This window comes from Sinohyriopsis cumingii, chromosome 18 (genome assembly GCF_028554795.1).
Source record: "Sinohyriopsis cumingii isolate HCF-2022 chromosome 18, ASM2855479v2, whole genome shotgun sequence".
Classification (NCBI taxonomy): Eukaryota; Metazoa; Mollusca; class Bivalvia; order Unionida; family Unionidae; genus Sinohyriopsis; species Sinohyriopsis cumingii.
In genome coordinates this window covers 58,130,816-58,156,611 of record NC_142978.1, presented here as the reverse complement: position 1 = coordinate 58,156,611, position 25,796 = coordinate 58,130,816, and the positions used below count along the sequence as shown (strand labels likewise).

Below are 25,796 nucleotides of genomic sequence, written 5' to 3'. Positions count from 1 at the left end.
CGGACAAAAGGCGCACAGTAAAACATTAGATTAAAATCCTACCATTGGATCAGGGAAGAACAGCTACAGTGGTGTGTCTTTGGGAAAGCACATTATTTGAACAGCCTCAGCACCAAATAACCTACTTGTGTTTGTCTGCCATGAACACCAAACCACACCAAACAACCAAATTATCAATACCGAAGTCAGATTTGCCTTGCAATATGGTCAATCACAGGCAGTAGTTTCTCAAAGTTTTCCTCCCCTGAAACAAAACCATCCTGATGTGATAACATATTTTGGCAGATAATAAACTATCAACAAAGTTGGGTAAAATTCTAGCGACTCCTTTCTCTTAACTCATTCGGCCCCAGAGGTTTTTGTCGTTTTTGCCTGAAATGTGAGTAGGAACAAGATTTGGGGTGCTATTTCTGAATACATCGTAATACAGCGGTTTTCAACGGATTATCCATGAGAATAATGCCTAGTTGTATTAGAAACATCAATTTCCATTGGTTATTTTACTTGCGCATGAGCAAAAGGGTAAAAGTTGGAGTTCTTTTTTTCTTTTTGTTTTTTGCTTAATAGACCCATCATTTTCATATGGAGACCACAATTTATTCCAAATGCCCACCTTATCCTAGTTTTTGCAAAGGTTCACCTGTCTGTGTGCAGTTAAGACCAGTATGCCTTAGATCTGAGGCCAAAAGGTCTAAAATCCAGACACAAATCGCATTCCGATCTCGAGCGAATTTTAGGTGGAAAAAAAAAACGGGTCCAAAAAATAAGCTTTTTCTAACTGTATTTTGTAGTGCAACTAGAACTTCCAGATTATTTGATATCATTTTAGAGCTATATCTGTCTGCTTTTCTTTAATACCACCCACGTTGGTCTATCTCAAATGGCCTTGATGCTGCAGGGCTTTGAAGTAGGGTACAGCCTCATCACGCCTACAGACGGGATCGGGGCCGAATCGGTTAAAGATAAGTGTATATCCCTTAAACGCACAGTCTCCAATAGGAAAGATACTGCCTGCAATAACAAGTGTTATGTTTTGGCAGGAAAGGCATTCAGAATTTCCAACAAAGTATCTTCAAAATATAAAATTCTGTACTAAACAAAAAGGTCAGAGCCTGCATATCAAGGCCATAATGAAAGCCTTGCTTTAGAACATCACACTGACTACAAAAGGCAGAGCCAGCCTGTCACTAATGAATTGTCTCAGCTTGATAATGATTCTTCCAAAGTATGAAGAAAACCCATCATGGGCTTTGCAAATATAAGCAGATGAAACATTTCTTAACATTTCTTAAAGCAAGCTTTTTATATGTGTGACCTTCACCAAAGGTCAAAGGGGCAAGCAAAGCCGCAAGCATGTCTTAGCTTCATAACGATTCATCCCAAGTATAAAATGCCAACACTAACAAAATAGTGACTAATGTGGGCTCATCATCAAACAATTACTGATATGAAATATTTTAATCTCTTTGTCACTATCCTGCAGATATAATGTAGGTACAATTGATTTCATCTTTCATTTTAACATCCTTTATCATGTCTACATCTTGGTTAATGTTTTAGACAAGCACCAGTAATATTCCTAAATCCTGGCCTTGATTTCAATAAACTTCCTTCTGGGTTACAATTTGCAAGCAAGTATAGAATGAAGCAAACTGACTGGATAAAACTTAATAGTCTGTCTTGCAAGTGATCAATAAAACGTATAAAGTCTCTACTTCACTCTTATGTTGCTCAGATTGGGAATAAGTGGCACAGCTAGGCATATAGTGTAGATCTACAGATACATGTGCCCAACATAGAAATTCAAAATATTGTATTTTGAACCTCTTAAATACCTCCCTCCCAATGGGCAGCCCATGATAGCATACACCATAAAACTACCTAGTTATGGCTCCCCCACCAGCATAAATGAGCTTCTCCGATACCCACCTAATTTACTTTCCCTTCAGCTGCCCAAGTTTTTTATGTACAAACAGGGTGTACTTGACAAAAGCTGTAGGTTATGTCATAAACTTAATTAACATGTGAATTTTTCCTTGATGGAAATTTCACAACTAGACAATTAACTTCCACTTTTTTTTTTACTGAAGCTACTGATTCTACATAATGCAATTTTAATAGTCATCCATCAATCATGTATGCTAAGTAAAAATAACTATGGCAAACTGATAAAAGAAACAATTGCTACACAAAGAATTAATTAATTAACCATGGCCTATTTGGTAAGAATTTTTCTTTTGTTTTTGAAGCTTTTAACAGCACTTTTATAACATTATTGGCCATATCATGCTGAAGAAATGGGAACTAAGGGCTTTTCCAAAAGTTACAACAACGCAGCCAACCCAGGCTGACCTGGGCAGCTATCAAACCTGTGACCCTAGGATTACGAGTCCAACATAAGATTAAAAGGCAAATATCCTTTATTTTCATACCTAGGAATATTCCTTCACTTGACCAACTCAGCATGACTGAATTTGTTTTCTTTTGAAGTCAATACTTTAGTCAGAAGACAGAAATTGAGACTCACTTCATTCTGAGGAGTTTCTAAGAAAAACTGTTTTCCAAACATTAGGACGGTTTTATCAGTATTTTAAATTATTCTGACTCTAAGATTAAAATCAAGAAGTGAAAGTTTCTCAAAACTATTCAGTTTTTTTCTTATTCTTATTACATTATGTATATAGTTTGCCTATGTATAGTCAGTCATGTGCAAAAGCCTCTATCCTTCACACAAATTCTGACCCCACAGGTGGAATATCCCTACTGTACACAAATGCAAACTACAGATTCGTGTAATCTCAACAGAACTTGGTCAGAATGAACCAAACATTATAGCCAAAGCCGCCTATTATAGCCAAAGCGGCCTAAAATATCCAGAGTTAGCTGTGACTAATTTATGTACTAAATTCTTACATGGGTGGCAAGACTTAGATGCCAATCAAATGCCTAAAAAACTAAATGCCAAGAATTACAGACACTACAGGAAACATATGTGAACACAATAAAGCTGATTTAGTACCAACTCCAAATAATGCTGCTGCCAATTTTGATCAGGAACATAAGTATTCAATTCAGTGGAAGTAAACTGACTTTTTAAAAAAGTTCTATATACGACTTCTGTGAAAACACAATACCTTTTCATCTTCCTGACACCAATATTTCCTAGCAAGGGTTGAATAGAAACAAGTGAATTACATCAATAAAGCAAGACTTAAGACCTGGAAATCATACAACTTCTGACCATGATTTGGAACCTGAGATTTAGATGTCAGCCAATCCAGCCTTAATGTCAGCTCAAGCTTAAACTTTTATGGTAGCCTGGGAAGAAACTCTAGTCATAAAGTAATACTGCACTAAGTTTCAATTGAATATAGCACATAATAATGTAGATGAGTTTCAAAACTTCAAATGAAGACAACTGCTGATGCTGCAGAAACGCAAAAAGTTATACATGTACTAATGTATTGCCAATACAAAAATATTCCTTCAGAATAAAATCAGAAAAAAGCATCAGCATATTCAAATATCACATACAACATATTCTATTACTTTCTCAACTTTAAATGTTTTCAAAACAATGTGCAGAATGTTCAAAACTGTTCCTGGAAGCTGATACTTTTTAAAAAGAAAGAGGTCTAAAGCAAGGTTTCAGTTTCTAAATATAACATTAATTTTTCATATCTGAAGGTGTAACTTAAGCACCATGATACAAATTTCTCTTACAAATAAGAACTACATATCTGCAAGGAACATTACAATCTTATTATGGGGTGAACTGTTGCTATGACAACTACATTTGCTGCTGAAAACAGAGATAAGAATTCTCTTTGCCTAAGGCATCAATCTAACTTAAATAGTTTGCAAACTGTGCTAATTTTATCTGCTTTTAAATGCCTTGTACACACCATATTTTTTCTAAAAAATGCAAAGTCTCTTGCAATAGCAATGAGACCATTTTTGCCTCCTAACCAATACCCTACATTTTACAGGAAGCCCAAACTTTTCATACTAGAAAGAAAAACCATGAACACTACCAGGCATTGTTATTTATTCAATTACTGAATATTTTAGTTTATTTTTTTTTTTGTCACTTTCAGATTACACTGGAATGGCTGTGAATAACTATGATTAAAACTTCACACTGTGATATAACTGATACATAGCAACTGCTGTCAATAATGACAAGACATTTTGACAAGTTGACATTTTTTTCACATCCGAAAAAACAGATACAACTCTCTCTAGTTGAAACACGGTAGTCGGTTCATAACTGTTATTTACCGAACTGCATTATACTGAGAACTGTGATATGTATTAAACCACAAAATACTGAGAACAGCATCATATATCAAACAGTGGTACTGTGGGCACAATCAAAATTTTTATAATAATCGTATGAACAGGAAATGAAAATACGAAACAAAAGATCACCTTGTTTTCATTCAATCCATATTATTATATATTGATGTGAATTTGGACATGGGGTCCATGTCATCTCAGGAATTACATTAAAATGGAGGGGAAGTGCTGAACTGAGCTGAAATCGGTGTTGCACCTAGAATGACATCGTCAAAAAAACTATGTCTCCCTGCCAACTATATATGGGGGACAAACAGAGAGAAAAATCTGCAAGGCATCTTAAATACTAAATTATTTTCCTGATTGGTATATATATATATATATATATATATATATATATATACTTTCTGTAGCAATCAAACCATTAGAAAGTTAACTTTTTATGCAATTAGTTTTCACATTTTGTGCTTAACTTTGGGCTGAAGTTGAGTAATCTTTGTAAGAATTACATTTTTAAATGGCAAGTTCTGAACTACGTTTATACCGTAAGACTTGGGTTTTTTATCAGTCACTTACAAGCTCTTTCCTGGAAGAAATAATTCTGGTTTTCTTTACTCTTAGTAATATTTAAAATAAAGATAGACTCATCTGTTTCTAAAGTTTTGCCACTGCATAGGCCTATATAGCCTACTTTGCCATCTGTACTGCATGGCCATCTTCTTTTGCCGATGCTTACATTGTTGCAATATAAGTCTTATCAAATGCTGGCAATTATTTCATGAATTATTTCATTACTGTATTCCTCTCAACCATTTACCAATGACTGGTCCTTTATTTTACAACTTACAAATAAAAATAATTTCTCAAAACAGAGCACTCACTTCTGATCAATTATGACAATCCCTTCAGGCAGTAATGACATGGAAACAAAACAGATATTTTCAGCAACTATTAAGATTACAGTTTCATAGCATCAGCTGCTTAAGAAACTTCTTACAAAGAATAACTGTAAATAAAGACCACTCCTATATCATTAATATTAATTAATGCCAATCTGAACACTGACAAGTAATGCAAGAGAAGGAAGTCATCATGTACAAGTTTCACTAATTTACACATATTCACAGAACAAATGTGCAACAAGGGTATTTTGCAAGGTTTTTAACTAGTATAACTGATGAGAAATGAGGTCATAACAGAGGTGCACGGTAATATCATATACTGGTTTGTAACTGTGGTAGTATCACGGTACTTTTTCACTGTGCTGGTACATCGGTAGGTTCAACAGTAAGGAATGTACAGAAATATCAGAGGAATTTTGCTAGGATTTTAACGACATCAATAATGTGTTGTCATTATTCATGACAATTCAGAATAGTTTTAAAAAATTATCTTTATTTTACATAATTGTTGTATATGTCATATAGCATTTTTTATTGCAATATGGACAACAATCAACATACATATAACAATTCATCTACTAAATGGTACTGGCCAGCTTCTGAGCTAGAATATTATCTTTTCTTGTTCCTCAAGATAATTAATATTTTTTTTTCTAAATAATATCATGGATATAATATTGTGTTAGTTTGCTGTAAATCAGTGCAAGAAATTTTTGTGTTAGTTTGCTGTAAATCAGTGCAAGAAATTTTTCTCTCCAGCTATTGACATACAGAAATTAAACAAAAAAGTGTCATGCCCATGCTCCAGGACATTGAATTGTTCCCTGATCTAATTGTGGTATAATATGGCACATATTGCAGTGATTCAGAAATACTGCAATATACAGCAGTCCAGAATTTTTTTGTGGCACAAAGCTCCAGGACAGAATTTAGAGGACTATGACTGATTAAAATACGAAACTTTTAACTCTTTCCTGCAAAAAATTTCGAGTTCTCACCTGATACAAGAGGTAGCCAAGAAAGTTTAATTGTGCATTATTTTCTTACTTGGTTAGCTCTCTAGAGGAAGTTCTTTGTTACTGGCAGCAGAGTAAAATAAATCTGACTTTTTAAAATCCAAAATTTTCAGCTTCTGGCCCCTTTCTCGGACAACTGTCAAACATGTCATGAACTATGCAACTTGTTAATTTTTAGAAAAAAGATTCCAAACCAACAATATTTTCATGACCTCCCAAAGTGCTCAGAATCTTGTACTAAAATTTCTCCCAAATGAATAAGAGTAGGCATGTTACCAGTTTCCAACTAAGACAATTGTAATAAATAAAAATTAAGACTTTTTCAAGATATTTTAGTCATTTTTCTATTATTCCTTATATTTTTAAGACCTGGAAAGGCAATTTTCAAATTTGAGACCCTTTCCAGAACTTCAGACCCAAGTAGACACACTGTTACAAAGCTTTTTAACCATTCTGTATGCCACCCTGACTAAACTTGTTTACATCTTCCGAGAAGAAAACAATTTAATCCTGTACCTGCTAACTGTTAAAGTCTCAAAAATTTCTATCTTTTCAGCTGGAACTTTGCATAACGCAATTTATGTTACTGTAAAACTTTGTTCCTTCTGGAAAGACCTTACATATGAATCTGTTGTAAATTGTAGTAAATTATTTATATCAGTAACCATACGGTTCAGTAAATATTTATTTCTGATTTCTGTTATAATGCAGTTGTAAAGACCTATTACAAGTAACTGGTTGTCTTCCTCTGTTATAAGGACATATGAGAACCAAACCAGATGCCCATGAAAAGAAAAGATAAGGAGAGCAACACATACTGCTGAATGATACTCTGCTGCAAAACTAAAACAAACCCTAACAAGGGGAATCAAAATTCTAACATCAGGCTTTGATGTAATCCTTACAAAGATCAACCAATATGTACATTTAATGTTCCCTAACTGATGCCAGTGTTAATCAGCCTTCTCTGAACAACCTGTTCCCTGCATAAAACAGCCAAACATTTTTGGACCAACAATGTCCAGTGCAGGAGATGATGAGAGAGATTTTAGAGTCCATCATTTGCAGCAATTTGGTTTTGGGAAATCCCACCTGAGTATCTGAATTTATAAGTAGGAATGAGACTTTACAGAGCTTGCTCCACAATTCTGATCATGAGGGTGGTGTTCAATTCCCAATCCCAGACCAATGAATATAATCAAACTTTATTTTACTTTTCATCAACAAAAACATACATGTATATAATATAGTTTTAGATGCTTTCTATGCATTTTGATCTTTCAAAAGCAATTGTGTGTCAATTTTTACTGAGATCCCTTGCTCGTCATATGACCCTGACCTTTAATAACAGTTGGTGGAACATATTGACTAAACAAAATGAAATAGTTTCTGAAAACTGCCATATGCTTTCTTTGGCAAATAGGGTGAATGCTGGAGTGCAGGAAGGTCTGTGCAATTACACTATTTTAACTTTTAATGGGTGATTTTAATCTGGGGGTTTGTATATTTTGATTCAAAATCACATTTATGGGTGGGGAAGGACTTCCTATCATTATGGTTAAGGTGTTGGTATCGATAAAGTTTCACATAAAATGACATGGAAACGGAACCAAAAGTAGTCTGCAGAATTTATCATAGTCTACAGAATTTATCAATGTGTAAAAAATTGCAGATCAGTATCATATGACCCTTTACATCAAATCAGATTGTTAAAAAGGTAATTGAAAAGGCAGTAAATTCATAAAACCTGGAATTATAATTTATTCAAATTATAGCTCAAGTTTAATATGGTAATTACAGTATCTTATGAATGTTATTGTCTTGCAGTGATTATTAACATCATGTACATTTTTTCCACAATCTGCTTACCAGTAGATTATTTGTATTCTTAATATTTTATAAACTGGCTGACAGTCAGCTCTTACAAACTCCATCAGAATTTGTAGATATTCCAAGTTGTACAAAATTAATTGCAATGATAAATAAAACAGTACTAACCATCTAATTTCATTGTATCAAATTTCATTTCTCTTACTTCCCAACAATAACACTAAGGGGAAGTGAACTGGCAGAACTCTCACAGCAGAATGCATTACAAGCTGCCAGACAGCTTTTGCCCCATAAATTTGAGATGTTTTGATGCATAACTTTGTCCATGTTATGATCAACTCTACAGAAGAACAGTGTTTGTTCCAAGTATTTAAAAATGAAGCCACTGGCGATATATCTATCTTTACATTAAGACCAAGTCTGACCATACAATAAAAGAACTCCATCACATGAGTTACAGGTGCAATCTAATAGCTATAGAGTAAGAGAATTAATAGTAACTCTTATGACCAACATGGGTGCTCATCAATGTGAATGTATACATGTAGTTTCCTTTGGTGTATCACTAGTCCCTCTAACACAAACTGACCATATCATTCACATCTGTGCAACAGGTTTGCCTGTGAAGTGTGTAAAACTTTTTTTTTGGGGGGGGGGGGTTCAGAGAATACATGTACTCAGTACTTTTAATGTTACTTTGTTCCATACAGTAGTCAAAACTGATGCTAACCTTGTGGTAGCATTAATTTCAGGTTCTCTTAATAAATCACAAATTTTAATTCATCACATTGATTTGAACACAAATGTAATGTGTTTTCTAAAAAAAGCACTATTAATCCCTCATTATAGTGCACACTCATAATCATGACTTATAAATGATCATCTTTTCTCTCTTTGTTACACAAGTACTTTTCCCCTATCCTTTCCCTACTGTATTTCCGGTCTTGAACAAACATGAAATTAATCCCTTTGGAGCTAAGCAATGTATGTAAGGCAGTCCAAGAAGGGTTTAAAATTAAAAATGTGCTTGAAAATGTGTACAAACAAAATTAGATGGGAATCCTTCAAGTGCAAAGAAGAAATGTTCCTAAATGTATAATCATTCATTTTCCTTTTTGGCATTCTTGCCTTTTGATGTGTTCAACAGTTGTTATAACTGCTATATGTAAAGAGAACAAAACTAGGTTAACAGCCACTTTACCTGTGTAAGCCACTTACATAAAAACAAAACTGTATCAGCTTTCAAGAGCCAAAAACAATTAGTTTCAAACGATTCAAATACATTTGATCTTCACTTCTTAACAGTCAAGTAAAACTTAAGTATTTCATCACAGTACAGTTTTATGAGCATTTTCTTTATTATCCCAGTGATATTACAAATTTTCCATGCAAAGAATTTAATAATACATGTATGTAACTTTACCAGAAATATAGCCTCCAACAATTGCCTTTTTATGACATGCAGGAGGGTGTACATGTGTTATGTTGCACATCCTGACCATGCAGAGTGGAGGGCCAATCAAAGCAACTCATGGTTTATTTTTTTTAAAACAAAATTCCAGCTCATAAATACAATGATACAGCGATAAAAGGGGGAAACTGTCAGAAAATGACAGAACTAAGTCACATGGTAAAGTTGGCTATGAAATACCAAACCTTGTCAAATGCATTATGATACCTTTAAAGAATTATTTACAAAGTTCAGTAAAACAAAGTTGTCATCTGAGTAATTAACACATTGATAGTGTGTAGCTATATAGACTTATACTGTGTTCTTTTATCCATGATTGTAGGTCACCATTTAAGCTAATGGTCATTTGGAAAGAAACTATTTTGATAGCTAACTATTGTCTGATTGTAGGTTGCCCTTTATGATGATATTACTTTATGATGATATTTGTAAAATAGGTTTACATGGCCTTTTCACATCAGAAAGTTATAGAAGCAAACATATAACCCATATCCTGGTCATCAGGCTATCTGAATTTAAGAGTGTTTACCAAAAATCTTCTTCAGCAAACTGAAGGTGGGAAGGCAATCTCAGGGAGGTTTAAAAGAAACATTTCAAAGATTCCCTCGAGTCATCCTTGAAACACTTCAACACTGACCCTGAATCATGAGAAGATCTCACACAGGATTGCTTAAGTGGCATCTCCTGTCAAGCATGTAACTCACAAAACTCGTATCAGTGATGTCATGGTCATCTGTGAACTTGAAGGATGAACAACAACAATAATTATGTTTTGTGTGAATATTGCCATTTGAAAAACAAGGTACATATATGTGCAATCTTAGTTGCTGTAGTATTTCCAAAGTATTTTTTCTAATCACTGGTAGAAAGTCCTGTGCATTTCCAGATTGGGGAATGGGCTTGAGGAAGTTCAAAATCTAGTCCTCTAAGGTAATTTTGTATTCCATAAAAATGACTTGCTAACATTTCATTGAAAATATTCACATGACTGATTCATATCAATTTGTCAGTTAAAATTTAAACTAGCTAACAAAATGCTTTTGAATTCTGTAGCACAATATCATGAGCATTATTTTACTACTACAATATTTCTAACATTAAACAGCAATGATACAATATGCAGTGAACTCAATAGGAGTACCAAAATCGTACAAATTACTAGTCTTTTAGCAAATTTACTAGCCTGGAATTAAAGTCTACTGCTAATATTCATGCACTGTGCATAATATGTTTTGTGAACACCATGCATGATCTTAAATCACAATAATACAAAAATGATTGGTATATCCATCCACAGGAAACCTTTGATGTCCTACATGTTCAGAACTACAAACTGCAATAAACAGCTAGTTTGCACAACTTCTTTTTAACCTTGTTGACAATGCCGTTACTGTCTTTTCAAAAGCAATCTCACAGATTTCTCATCAACTGAAATTCTAAAAGGAAATCATAAAAATGTATTTCCTGGAACTTTCCATACACATTTTATAAATTAATTTTTCATCTGCACAAATACTGATAGTTAAGATAAATTATCACTTTTGATAGTACGTAAATTTGTGAAACATTAATAATAAAGATGTTTTCTGTACCAAAAATTAGTGGACAAAAACTGTTTTCATTTATGGATTGTGTATGATAAAAAAGGAACAATCCCAAGCTCTGTTACACAATAAAATTATCTCTATGCCATAGTCATTAAGTTTGAAGGACTGCTAAATTTTGCTGCAATTTAGGGCCAAGAATAAAATCTGAACAGTGTCCCTTTGTACACAGTATATAAACAACAATTGTTGATTCCAGAGACAATTCATAATGATCGTATATTATGCTATAAAGTTAGTGAATATGTGTGGCATAAGAGCTAAATAAACCCTACAGAAATCCATCATAATGCAGTGTATCCCCTAGGGGTGCAAGACTGAGTAAAAAATCTCCTTGGTGTGAGAACTGGGGGTCAGACTGAGTAAAAATCAAACTTTGGTATCAAAACTGGGGGTCAAATACAAAATTTGGGGGCCTCTGAAGCACAAATAAAGGTAAAGGGAAACACTAATAATGGGACTGGTCACATATTTAATGAACACAAACAGTAGTAGGTCCGAAATGAGTTGACACTTGCACTGATGTCATTGCTTTCTAAATATATGCTGACAAAATTATTAAAGAAAATGAGACTTACACCTCTAATAGGTGGTAACTAAACCTTTTACTGCATCACAGTTTTGTAGTTGCTTAGGTTTGGAGTTGTAAAGTCACTTGGCATAAGACTGATTGAGAGAGACCCACATGTCTGAAACAAACATGATCTGCCTTACATACCTTTCACTCAATATTTTACAAATGATGGGTTCCAAAACAGTAGCATCAGTGAGAATGCCAGTTACAAAGGTACATCCAAAAAATTAACAAAGTGATGAGATTGACAGTGAGGGGGAGAGAGGGCAAGATATAAAGGTTAAATACTCATTTAATAATCATGTTTGGAATAACTGTCAGTAAATTTGCAATTTTTTAATGATGTTCTTTGCTTTTCTTCATAAATAAATTTCTTTTCAAAATAACAAACCTTTGAACACTCATTAAAAGCAGTGCTCCAAGAAGTTTCATTACACAACGTGTATACCTGCAAAACCATTGTGTATAATGACACTGTTTCTGTATGTGAATTTGGATATATTTAAGTACTATAATTATTAGTTCTGAACAAAACTATATCTTTCTCTGAAAAAGATGGACGTTTGCTCTGAGTGTGTGTGTGTGATTTGGATTTTTAACGTAGCTTTAACAATTTTTCAGTCATATCGCTACGATGTCTGCAGCTGTTAGTACCATTTTTGTAAGTCTTTGGTATGACTCGGCCGGGCATGAAACCCACGATCTCCCACATCCGAGGTGGACACTCTAACCACTAGGAGCAATAAGATATTTGCTCTGAGCAACAAAATAAAGAATTTTGTGAGCTTAATGCTATATATCAGTGCATGATAAGTCATATATCACCGCCAGTACAACTAGTAAAAGCTGGGAAAACCTGGTAAGAACCACTGACCCATGGAAGGCTACTGGCAAGCTTTCTCACATACCCATATTGGTCACATCCAAGACACAACCAACACAGACATAGGTGAAATGGCAATGATCAGTAATGGTTAGCACTTTAGACCCCTCAGCAAAATGGATAATTTTGAGGGTGGATGCAACTGATTTTAATCATGCACATTTTGTTCATTTTGTAAAAAAAATATTCTATCAGTAAAATAGTAATGCCATGTTCTATCATTAAAATACTGATGCCATGATTTCTCTGCAAGTAATCCCAAAGTTTCTGCTGATCCTTGAATAAACCTCTGAATGCCAACTCGAGGAAGTATCAGTTCACTACCAGTTCTGGATCATGCTATTCCATAATGTTGTTGTTGTTGTTGTTGTAGGGTTTAATGCCATTTTTCAGCACACGATAGGCTATACACAGCAGCCAGTATTAATGGTGGAGGAAGAACCTGGGAAATCCCGGGAAAAAACCACCGACCCTCGAGAAGCTACAGGCAAGCCTTCTCACATACCTACATTGGCATAGCCCGAGACTCGAACCCACGCAGACAGAGGCGAGATAGCAGTGATCCACAACAGACCACTCGGCCACTATTCCATAATCAACTGTATCCATGATACCATGATTTATATGCAGAGCACACCTTGCTCAACTTGACTGTGTGTCTATTAGACCTCATTATGGCAGGATTCAGTTTATACAGACATGTCTTTGTTGAATATATGACAATTTAGGTCAATCATCATCTTGATGCTCTATGGTATTGTTTCATATTGCTACATAAATGTCCATGATAAAACAAGAGTCCACTATGTTTTATGTCCACCATTCAAATGACTGAAGGTTTTGTGCAGAAACTACTTACAAAGTGCAAAAGTGCCTCCTTGTCTCCTGAAGAACACTACCACTGACATGATGTCAAAGGAGACTATCGTGCAACATCGTATCTGACCAAAGGCCAATCTTGAAATTGAAAAATCTTCTCATCCTAGCAAAAGCTGAGGTACGTCCCAAAGATTGATGGAGACCACCCAATCGCCAGGTCTTATAGCATTCCTGAATGAGGCTGTGGTATCCATCTTATATGGTTCTCCTGCACAGATATGTTTAGGCATTAAAGGTTGATTATAAGACACAAAATTTTCACCTTTTCAAGAAAATCCAGGAGTAAAAAAGGCCAGCAACTGGTCATTTAACAGTGTGTGTTTGTTTTGGATTTTTAATGTAGCTTTAACAGTTTTCCAGTCATATTGCTACAATGTCTGCAGTTTGGCAGTTAATAGTGATGTCTAGCACATGGGCATCATGCTACACACATGTAGCATGATGTCCCACCCAGTCGCATTATCCTGACAACAGACCGACCAGTCTTAACACTAACCTCTTAATGCTGAGTGCCTAGCAAGGCATCTATTAGTAACATTTTTACAAGTCTTTGGTATGACTCAGCCAGGATTCTAACCGACAAACTCTTGCATCTGAGGCAGACACTATCCACTAGGCCATCATAACAGTTAGGTCAACGGAAGAAAGCATCAGATTTACCTAGTGAAAGAAACAAGTGAACCTTGCTAGAGGATGAAGATCCTTACAATAAAGCCTGAAGACAGCTTTTATGAAAAAAAGGACAAGGCCATTGACCCAAGAGGTACACTTTGCAGGAGACAGAGCAAGTCCCTAGGGTTGCCGACCACTGTCCTTAAGAAATGACATAGGGCTTTGTGTCTGCAAAGTTTTAACTCGTTCAACCCTGATAACACCTATACTTGCAATGTTTTGTTCTTTCATTCAATGGCCAATCCTTACAACAATTCTGCTTTGTTTACTTCATACAATGGTCATTCCCACTTTCAGTCATGGCGAATGAATTGGTAGTTTAAAACATCACCAACTGGTCATAAATGTGGTTTTTTATCTCCATATATTTGAACCAATCAGAAATTCTTTACTTTTCTTTGTCTACATAAAAAATATTTTGTTGCAACTGTTGCTATCTGACAGCAATTTCACTACAGTTGTTTTATTCATGAAAATAGTAAACAATATCTGATGATTATAAGAGTGAAAATGAGGTGTGTCTAGGATTAGATCTTGATATAAATTGAGAAAGCATAGGAAAGATATGTTTGGCAGTTACATATTTTATGAGATTTAGACTCAGGCACAAAAATATTAAAAACAATTAATGGAAGAAGAGAATAATGACAGTGATGATGAGCTTTTGAATTTGGCCAGTGAGCTCTGTGGGTGGTTAGGATGATTTCACTTCTTGGCCAGTTTCAGAAAACCAAGAGCAGAAGCAAGGGGCCTGTTTTGCAGGCATCTTAAATTCTGGATAGCCACAGAGGGGATGAGCCCTCCATAGAGAGTTTCTGCCAGCAGGTGGATAGTCCTCAGAAGGTTCCTACTGTATTCTAGTTAGGCCTTGGAAGTGTCCAGGGCAACATCCCTGCAAAAGTGGAGCTCAACTGTCGAGGCCATGGACACTACTTCCAACAAATGATGAAGAGTCATCGACAACAAAAATTCCTGCTGATGCAGGCTGCAAAGAGGTCAGCATGCAAGGCTATCGTTACTAGTGACCTATATGTGGTCTTTGACTCCGAGTATTCAGTTTTGACTGCAAGGCTAGCTCAAATCCTGAAAGATTTGCCCACTTGAGCTGATTCAGCATCCAACAAAGGTGGTTTACTGGGTCAGGAAGGGGTATGGACCTTATAGAAAGAAGCAGCTACCAGGGGTCAGAGTGCAGAGGGAGAAAATAGACCATCCTTTACTCAGTCTACCAAAGTCTTGCCCCTAGCTAAACATTTGAGTGAGCTAATTAATGGTATTACAAATCGACTAAGTAACTGAAAGAAGCAAAATCAACAAGTTACTCAACTAAATGGAACAAATAATTTATTTTTTAAGTACAAAGTGAAAATTTAAGAGGAACTTTTAGTATTGTGAATTAAATCCCAAATAATCCTAAATGTTCTATCACAAGTCCAAAAGTTCAGAATGTTCCAAATGAATTCCAATAATCTTGAAATTACTGATGTTCCAATAATCTTGTAAGAGCTGATGAACCAATAGTCTTGATGTATCACAATGATATCATCCAGAATGTCTTTGATTGAATTTCAATAATCCCAAAGTAGTGTTTTTGACCAAAAGGTCACTGAGTGTCACGGAATTGCATAAATCCTTTTATTTATTAAATACATGTACTTGGGTTTCGTTTTTTTGTGTGTGTACAATGACACCCGAGGGTGATTTATGTATACTGTACAATTTTTAAAACAGTGAATTCAGTTCGTCCTATGTCGCACGTGCGAAGTGATTTTGATTTTAAAAAAATACTTCCAGTGCACAGATGATGTATGGATGCATCATCTGTGTATTAACACCTCACCATTAGACGAACTCTTCACATTACAGAACGCCTTGTCAGTGAACGATCTACCTAAGGACTTGCACATCTTCAGCTGTAGAGGTATGCGAGTTATTTATTTCATGTGTACAAGTTATAACTATTGTACTACCACATTTATTTTTGTATATTTTCTATGTAGCTTTGGCTTACGTAGCATAATGCAAATATTTTCTGTTCTTGTTTGTGACTAAGCAAGAGATTTATATTAACAATATAAAATTGCATTTTTATTAAGAAACGTTTAGTACCATAGGATTCTTATTGGACACAGGTATGTTCATTTCTTAACCTGTTTATTGCTTTGTAATATTGTGCCGATAATGTAATTTGTATAGCTTACCATATATAACATCATTATGTTTTATTGTATATTTCTGTGTCATTCTTAGTACATGGTGTTAGATTTAATTTCAGCTAATCAGAGTCAACATCATAGCTGCCAACCCTCCAGACTCGCAATTAGTGAAAATAGGGATAAAAATTTGTAAATTTTGACATGAATTCGATCTTTGAGTCTGGGAATATTTGTTGGAACAAATGTTTAGCATGGTCTCCAGCTGATAAAGGTAGATTGTGATCACCAAGAAAACTCACAAACAATGCTTCTGAGTTGGTAGCTTGCAGGTCTTCCATCAATGGCTTAAAATAGACCAGAGCTGAAATCTGCTGCAAGTTCTTAATTTTCCCAACCTCTATGTGCTTTTTGCTACCAATGTACTTCCTCATATCATCTCTATCACCATGCCCAATGTTAAAATTTGTGGCACACTGCATGCAAAAAGCATTAAGTATATTGGTGTTTGATGGCTGAATGCACTGCCAATTTTTGGTATATTCCAAACTAAACTTCACTTTTTGAGCAATACATTTCATTTTCCTTGTTGGTAAAGACATTTTCAAGATGCAATGCCGAATGGTAATTCAAATCAGTGTTTGTGGCGCATGCACAGAGCAAAATTCATGTTAGGCTTCAGTTTCTCTCAAAAGCATTTGTAAAACTACTCTTATACATAAAGATTAAAATACACTAAAATGCTTGCTACCAGGCCAACTGTACCAATCAGCTATAGTTCCACTAATATCGCGACCAACTGTACTGGACTGTTTTGGCAACTGCCGATATCAAGACTATCGCTTAACAGGAAATCAATTTTTTTTATTAAAGATTTAAATAAATAAGAATTGGGGAATTTGTGATTTTTTGCATGCGGCATGAATCCATGAATCGCTGAAAAAGTCAGTGAAATTCACACCAAAATTGTGAGGGTTGGCAGCTATGCAACATGCAACCAGCTGTAGAGCTAACCATAGAAGTTGACCATAGCAGCTGTAAAGCTGAACCATAGCAGCCATAGAGCTGAGTGAACAGTGTTGCTGGTTCAGGAGCAGGTGATCAGGCATTGCTGACTGATTGGTAAGCGCTGACTGCTTGATTGACCAACCTGGAATACAGACTGTTTGATTGACCAGTATGACTGGTAGCCAAGTGTGCTGGTGATGGAGTGTGTAACTCCATACATGTAATCTTTTAGCCATGGGCTAATTTAGCGGTTTGTAATACCCAGTGTTTTGGGGATTTTAAAGATATTTTGTATGTTATCTGTCCCTTTGTTTTCATCATTTTACTATTTGAGTAAAATACCTAATATTTCACTATCTGAGTAAAACATTTTTTTTGTCTTGTGAAATTACTGCGAATCATTCACCTTTGTCCTTGTACTGTGTAAGGTCATTTATTTGTATTTTCATTTGCTGCAATATTAGGTTTGTGCAGATTATGTTAATTTGTCCAATATTTGGATCTTACACATGCACATATTAATCATAATTCTTTATTCATTTATGTCATTCATCATTAAACATTGCATCTGCATCAACATCAAATGTGTTCTGTTGGAAATCCAAAATCCAACACAGTTATCTTGTTACACTGAGCACTTTGTAATTCCAATGAATAATTTAAATGATTCCTCTCAAATTATATCTGAACACAGCAGTAAATGATTCCACTGATTTAACTTAAAATAGGAATTAATAATTTTGATTACCTTGTTCTATATATACTAATTTCATTTGACCTAAGACACAATAAAATGCTCATGATGTGGGTCATTTCAAATGGAAACATTTCACAAATTCATGCACAAAGCTGAAGCATTGAACTTAAATTCAAGTAAACATCCTTAAGAAAATGACAAAAGTCAGGTAGACACAACCCTCAGCCAAGATAATAGTCAGGAAGGCACACACTCTACTCTCAATCATGGACAAAGGTCAAGCACACAATATAAATTAAGTATATATAGAAATTTTAATAAAGTGAGGAAGCAATAAGATAGGGAAAATTAAAGAGCATACCTACCCTTAACTTGAACAAAATGCACAACTATATTTGAAATTCACTAACAACCTGTGCAGGGTAAAAATGGAGAACATAATGCCAAGCAGTACACAATGTATACAGAGCAACTGCTAAGAACTTTCAGGATAGCTTAAATTAAAAGAGACAAAATATGATCAGGTGTATAATCCAAAAGTTTACAAAGAATATGCAAACAAGAGATATAGTAACTTCACTTGCTAATCTGCAAAACGGATTGTCTTCGATGTATACCATGTTGACATTACAGTCACATGACAAGAAAGAATAAAGGGGTGGGATCAAGTATGTATGGGGTGTCTCAGGGGTGATCTGGTGTTCAGAAATTTTCTGATTAATCCTTATGGGGCAAAAAATTGAATGGTTGGGGTATTTTATACCTGGAAAAGTACCAGCTATGCAATAGCAACAGGTATGGTATTCCTGGCATTAAAATTTTGGGGGGTTTCTTGCATTTACACAAATAAGGATTATGTAAAATATTATGTATATTCAGTATGCATTTTTTGTTAGTTATTTTAATTTATTACATGCTATGGGTTAAGTGAAATTGTATTTTGTAGTTGACCATGTCCAAAATCAAGTTCTTTGTCTACCTGACCAGAATCATTGACCTTTTTAAGTCTGTAAACAACTAATATATAGCTAATATTTTTTCTATGAGTGTTGTTTTAATATTAGGATCATTATCAATAGAAGTAAACATATTTATCTTGGTCTGACTCAAGGACATTATGTTTACCATGTTCTTTATTATAATTTTAATAACAGACCATGACTAGTTATAATTTGGATTGTTCTGGAAATGGACTTTTGTTCTATATGCCGGCTCTTTTTATGTTTTAGTTTTTTATATGGTCTTGTTTATCTAGAAATAATTCACTTGTACTACAAGAGTAGTGGAAAATTCCAGAGTTTTTCCCAACTTTCATCAATATTTGTGAAATTCAAGGACTTTTCATGATCGGGAAAAAATTATCATTTCTCCTGACTTTTGCCCGCTTGCATGGGAACCCTGTTTAAATCAAATTATTCTTCTCTGGAAATATAAAATGCTCAATAATATTAATGGACAGACAATCTGGATTATATTACTGTAATTCAACAAAAGCCTGATAGTACATCATTACAATTCAGGTCACTGGTACATTAGTACATTAGAGACTACTGGCCACTACAGCATACATGCCAACCCCTAGCAAGGAAAAAGTGTAATCCAAGTGGACAAAAAGAGTAATCCAAGCAGAAAAAGAGTAATCCTCATATAACATGAAAAAATTCAATGAGCATATATACAAAATGATTTATTTATCCCTCTAGACTTTTAACAACAATTACTGCTTAAAGTTTTCGTATATAACACTTTGAGCTTTAAAAAGCAACAGACTCTCATATTGCATTTCAAAACACTTTTTGTACCAACTGAGACTATGAATGCATTGCACACCAGTAAAGCACTATGTGCTGGGTCACAGAGCCTGGATCTGAATTCAGTTTTATTTTTGTTAACAATACTGAACAATCTCTCACAGTCACATTAGAATGGTAAAGAACCAATATTCCTTTTATAACCTGACAAAGAAGAGGAAATTTATATCTTACATTGGGTCTTTTAGCTGTGACATAAGATGAAAAAAATAAACTCTGTCCGAATGAAGTACAATGTCAGGTAGAGTGACAACTTGATACTTCAGGAGTTTTCCTTCTAATTTATCAGCAGCCTTTTTTCCAGCATGGTGCATCCAATGACAGAGACAACCTGATATGTACAATGAATGATGGAGACATTTTTCAAACCACAGAATGCAACTTCTTTATGAATTCTTTATGAATTCCAGTCATCACTGATGCACTATCAGCTGAAAACCCATACAGTTTTGCCAACTTATGTTTATTCAAAGCATTATCAAGCAAATAAAAAAAAGGTTTTTTCCAGTGGAATCTACTATTAATTCTGGTGATGAAAGAAGAGTACTCTAACTTTGTCCTTTTCGTTGTCAAAGTCTCTTACACAAACTGGGTACAACATTTTCACATAATCACTACTCCTGTCTGATGCAATACTAAACGGCCCAATTTTCATGGCTTCTGCAATTTTAAGTGAAGTATCTTCTGCTAAACACCTAACAATATTAGATGATTTTGTTCTTGCACAAGCATAGTTTCTGCAATTTTGGAATCAGGAAACATCCATTTGAACAAAGGACCAATGAAGTCTTCTACCGCCAGGGGTAGTCTGTGTTCTAATAAGAACTCGGTAGATAATGCCTCTGCATTTGTAAAATTCGTGTCCATAATTTAGTTCTGCTGTAAAAAAGAAATTACCTTAGTACTGGAGTTAGTAAAATGAGCTAATTCAGGGTTTCTTTGTTTTGCCACCATGACCAATATTAAAATCCTTTCCACGCAGCCTGCAAGGGGCGCAAAGCTGCCCTAGAATAGAAGGCTGTATTCTGTAATTCATGTATTCATCTCTGAATTGGTTTTTTGTCTTTTCTTAATCCATCTGTGAAATTATTTGAAAAACATTTTTGCTCTAACACACGCATCGACTAGAATAAATATGACTTGACTTTTACTGCCAAATACCTACAGACTGGTTCGGTATCAGATATGAATTAGAATGAAGAATCTGCAAGCAAAGATTAACAGTTAGAATACCAGTCTGTTCTCTCCTAAGTTGTTGTTGTTGTTGTGGGGTTTAAGACCATATTTCAGCACACGATAGGCTATGCATGGTGGCCAGTATTAATGGTGGAGGAAGAACCCGGGAAAACCCCAGGAAGAACCACCGACCCACGAGAAGCTACTGGCGAGCTTTCTCACATAACCATGTTAGCTGAATCTTAGACTCGAACCCACGCAGACAGAGGTGAGATGGCAGTGATCCATAACGGTGAGCGCTTTAGACCACTCGGCCACTCGGGGCCCCTCCTAACTAAGCCATACAGCTGTTATAAATAGAAACCATGGTCAAAAGTTGAAACTAGAAACCAGCATGCTTCTTGGAAATATGGCAAGTGCTATAAATAGAACAAATACTGTTAGGAAAGTATATGCAAGTCTTCAAACAGGCATACTCTTATGTCGTAGTTATATAGAAGCCATCTTTTCTAGAATACGGTCTGTAGGATTAATGGGATGTTTATAAAAATGAGACAAAAATTATTGATTTTTGAGGGGGATATACTCTGAATACAGTTACGCATAAGGCGTAATTTAGTGAAAAAAAGCATAATGATTACGCCAAAGGCGCAATGGTTGGCATGTATGCTACAGGTACATCAACACCTTCATTGTTGAAAATTATTTGAAATAATACTAAAGTTTATTCAGAACTTTATACATTAAGATCTGTGTTTGCAATTCTAGGATTATTTGAGATTTAATTTGCAATACCATAAGTTGTAGTTACATCCTCACATATTTTCTAGGAAAACAAATTATCTGTTGAATTTTACAAAGCTTGTTACATCTCACTCTTTTCTATTAACTTATTTTAAGACCATAGAGTTGTAATAAAAAGATTTAACAAATCAGATCTTACACTTTCTTTGTGGTTGCAGTCTCTCACTGAAATTTGAGTAGGAAATATTGATACAGTGTACTTAAATTCTAAGTAATAATGTTCTGAGAATAGTAAATATTTTAAACAGCGTATTTAATTCTAGGTATTGCAAAGCTAAGGATTGGAAATCTTGATATAGTGTACCTAACTCTGGGTAATACAGAGTTGTGAATATTTTGAATTACCTGAGATTAATGTTAAATAATTGTAAATTTAACATTCATTCTCATTTGTTACCACATCATAAGAAGTCCTCTGGTGAAAATCCTATGTCAATACAACTTTCCAATTGGAAGACGTAGCAATAACAAGGTTTTAAAAATGGCTGCCATAGTGCCCATATAGGAGATAGGCTCTGCACTGATTTCTTTCAGCGCCAGTTAGACATCATAAGAAGTCACTCAGTGAAAGCCCCATTTTGTTATGACCATCCATTCTTCTTGAGTAGTGACTGCAAGAATTTCAAGACAGACACTGTAGTGTATTCAACATTTTAGGCCATATAAGACTGCACCATTTGAACAGATGCATGACTCACTTTAGACACCAGATAGAGGCATCTGAATAAGTAAATATCTTTACTATACAATTTCATTTTTTCATTCTTATTTGGTCAGTTTATCTTAAACCCAATAGGGAAATATAGTTTTGTAGCATGTGAACCCACAGAGCCAAACTGCTTGAGAAAATAAATGAAAATTGCATTATACTTATAAACTGCCTTTTTTTTTAAATTGGCTTGGTATTCTGTCTTTTCCACATTTCCTCAAAGGGTGATTAACCAGCACATGCCATCTACTTCTGTCCATCCAGCATGTAAATACACATTTGTGCGCCAGGGACACATGCTGGAGAAAATTGACGTACACATTCTGTTGCTGTGCATTTTTTTTAACGCAAAAGACTCGCATAATGCAATCAGGATTTATTTAATATCCAATGCACTGGATGAGGGGTGGCACTGTGTATACTTCATGCATAGGCACTGACTAGTTCCCTAATTTGTTTACTCCGTGTTGCGCTCCTCTATTCGTATAGCAGAGTGCAACACAGGGAACATACAAAATAAGGAAACAGACTAACATAGGCAATGTTATGATGGAGTAGCTTCCCCTAATTGTGCAAGCTCTCGCGCGATTTCCATCGAGCTCAGCAAGATGTCATCTTGATGTTTAACCTCAATGCTTTTTGCACTAGAAAGTGACTTCCAGATTAAAACAGCGTGCACTAAGAATCATTAGTGAAGAAAGTGAAAGAAGCAGAACACAAAAGAGTAACTGTGACTCTAACTTTAATGAAAAATGGAGAAAATAATTCCCTTGACTGGAATACGGCACATCCATTAGGATTAGGATTAATACCAGTGTGATTTCTGATCACGTGATTGCAAAGACTGCAAAAGTGAATAATCCTTTTGTGACAGGGTTTAAGAATTTCAAAAAAATCTTCCCTCGTTTGCCACAACATATCTGGAGAACACATTATAACCCAAGACATTCTTTCACAACAAAGAAATCAGTAAACTTGCCGAGACAAATGCATTTATTTGGATTACACAGTCAGAGGGTCATTGCAGATTTTGTTGGTTTTGAACTTTGCTGCAATAAAGGAAAGATTTAAAGTTCAAGTGTAACTTATTAGAAACAAGATGAATCATTAGCCTCCCTGATTTTTGGATAAATTTGTTCTAGGACGAAGTACAATGAAACCGATGATAGTACATATTTTATGACAGGCAGTAAATTAACTGCCATTTGGTTAAAAAGATTTATTAGGCTTTTTGTATTTGCTTGTATGTAATGTGTTGGTCTATAATTCTATAATATTGCTTCAAAAAGATTATAAGGAGACTATTAAAAGTACGACTTTAAAAGAAAAATGAAGTAATAAAATTATTCTTTGAATGGACAAGGCATTTATTTGTTAATTGTGCATGTTGGTTTATTTGTATGTTTAGAAAGAGAGCGAGTATCTTGTGCAAGTTGCAATACCCTATTTCAAGCTGAAAAACTACAAGTCAGATGAAAATTTGTCAGTACATTTTTGACCCCCAAAGTTTTTATTTGACCCCCAGTTGTGAAACCAAGGGGTTTTTTTACCCTCAGTTTTACACCCCTGGGGGATACACTGACTCGTATTTAACATTTTTGTCAGGCTCAAAAATCACCCCAGGTATCTCCATTAACACTTATCCCAGCTCCAATAAGCTGCTATACTTCATAATTTTAAAATTATTGTCACCATAACTATCATCAACCAGTATTTGCCAAACTACATCTTCATCTCAAGATGAATAATGCTGGGAGTCTGCCATTTTGGTTTACTAGATAGCCTGTATTTTAAACAAAAAGAAGTGCCATAACAAAAGACAAAAAGAATCTAAAGTAAATTGTGACCATTTTTTTCAAAGCTATATTTCCTTAGGAGTTTTTATGCACCACACCATGCTGTGTCAATGTATCTTAATATCTATATCTTAAGAAGAATATTCTAAAATAATTTGCTCTAAATGAATAAACATGCAAGCCAGGTCACTCATGGACTTCAACATCAATTACCATGGTTTTCTTCACTAATGTCATTTTGTTGTTCATTTTGACTACAGGAAAATCAACAGGTTCTGAAATTGCAATTTGCAATACTTGTACTTAAAATACTTAAAATTCTCTGCCTCGTTTCTTTTACAAAAATCACAAATGCATTTTTAACATGTCTTTTTAACATTCATGGTGGAAAATATGCATTGTCTCTAGACACCATCTAAATGAACAAAATACATCCACATATGGTCCTGTTACCTTCAAGCCCAAAACCAAAAGGTTTCTTCCTTATGTGTGGAAATGAAATAGGAAATAGATGGATAGAGATATAATGTAAAAAAACAAGGGAAAAATTGCTCTTGACAATCAAATCAGGCCATCTACATATCGATACGGGGCCCCAAGTGGCCGAGTGTCTAAAGCGCTCTCCGTTACGGATCACTGCCATCTCACCTCTGTCGGCGTGGGTTCGAGTCCAGGATTCGGCCAATGTGGGTATGTGAGAAAGCTTGCCAGTAGCTTCTCGTGAGTCGGTGGTTCTTCTCAGGGTTTTCCCAGGTTCTTCCTCCACCATTAATATTGGCCGCCATGCATAGCCTATCGTGTGCTGAAAAATGGCGTTAAACCCCACAACAACAACAACAACATATGGATACAAATGTGCCTACTAAATGTTATTTGTCTACTTTGAGTGTTTTTTTCTTCTTCTTGCTAATAATCTTCTTTTTGGAATGTGTGAATGGACAGAAATAACAATGTATGTATGCACAGACGGACTGGACCAAATTATAATGGTCACACAACAAGCAGTGTGGAAAAAATAAACCAAAATGACTCACCTAAATTCACTTGTGGCTTGAAAAGATTCTTGTTCTGTTATAGAGAATACGCAAAGAAACCCCTCACCACTACGGAAGTAGTTATCCCTGATAGCCGCATAGTCTTCCTGTCCAGCAGTGTCAAGAATATCTATCTGGACCTCTTCTCCATCTAATACGACTTTTTTGCGATACGAGTCTGCTTTTGTGGGCTCATAGTCTTCCACAAACTGAAATGTAAAGTCAGTTTAAAAATAACCAACGCATTTTTGGAAAATGAGTTATAGATTCAATCCTTTTTTGTGACTGCAACCACAGCACCTTCAGTTTGAATATAAAAATATAATTTTAGTGTACTTTATAATTTGATCCAATGCAACTTTTGAAACATGGCTTACATTCGTAAAACAAAAAAAAAGGTTTTGAAACAAAGGAAATAAGGTTTAAATCAGCAAAATTATTGGAACATTTAGCAGTTATAAAAGGTGCTATCAATAGG

The 25,796-nt window shown here is 35.0% G+C and overlaps 1 protein-coding gene across 3 annotated transcripts in view; it reads right to left on the bottom strand.

Annotated features, from left to right (window-relative positions):
- The window catches only part of LOC149776727 (ras-related protein Ral-A-like), a 73,680-nt gene that overhangs the window by 36,420 nt on the left and 11,464 nt on the right, over positions 1 to 25,796 (bottom strand). For all 3 annotated transcript variants that reach the window (XM_089941252.1, XM_089941254.1, XM_089941251.1), the window contains exon 3: positions 25,319 to 25,527. In XM_089941252.1, the coding sequence (XP_089797378.1) occupies positions 25,319 to 25,527 (209 nt within the window). The remainder of the gene's footprint in view (positions 1 to 25,318; positions 25,528 to 25,796) is intronic.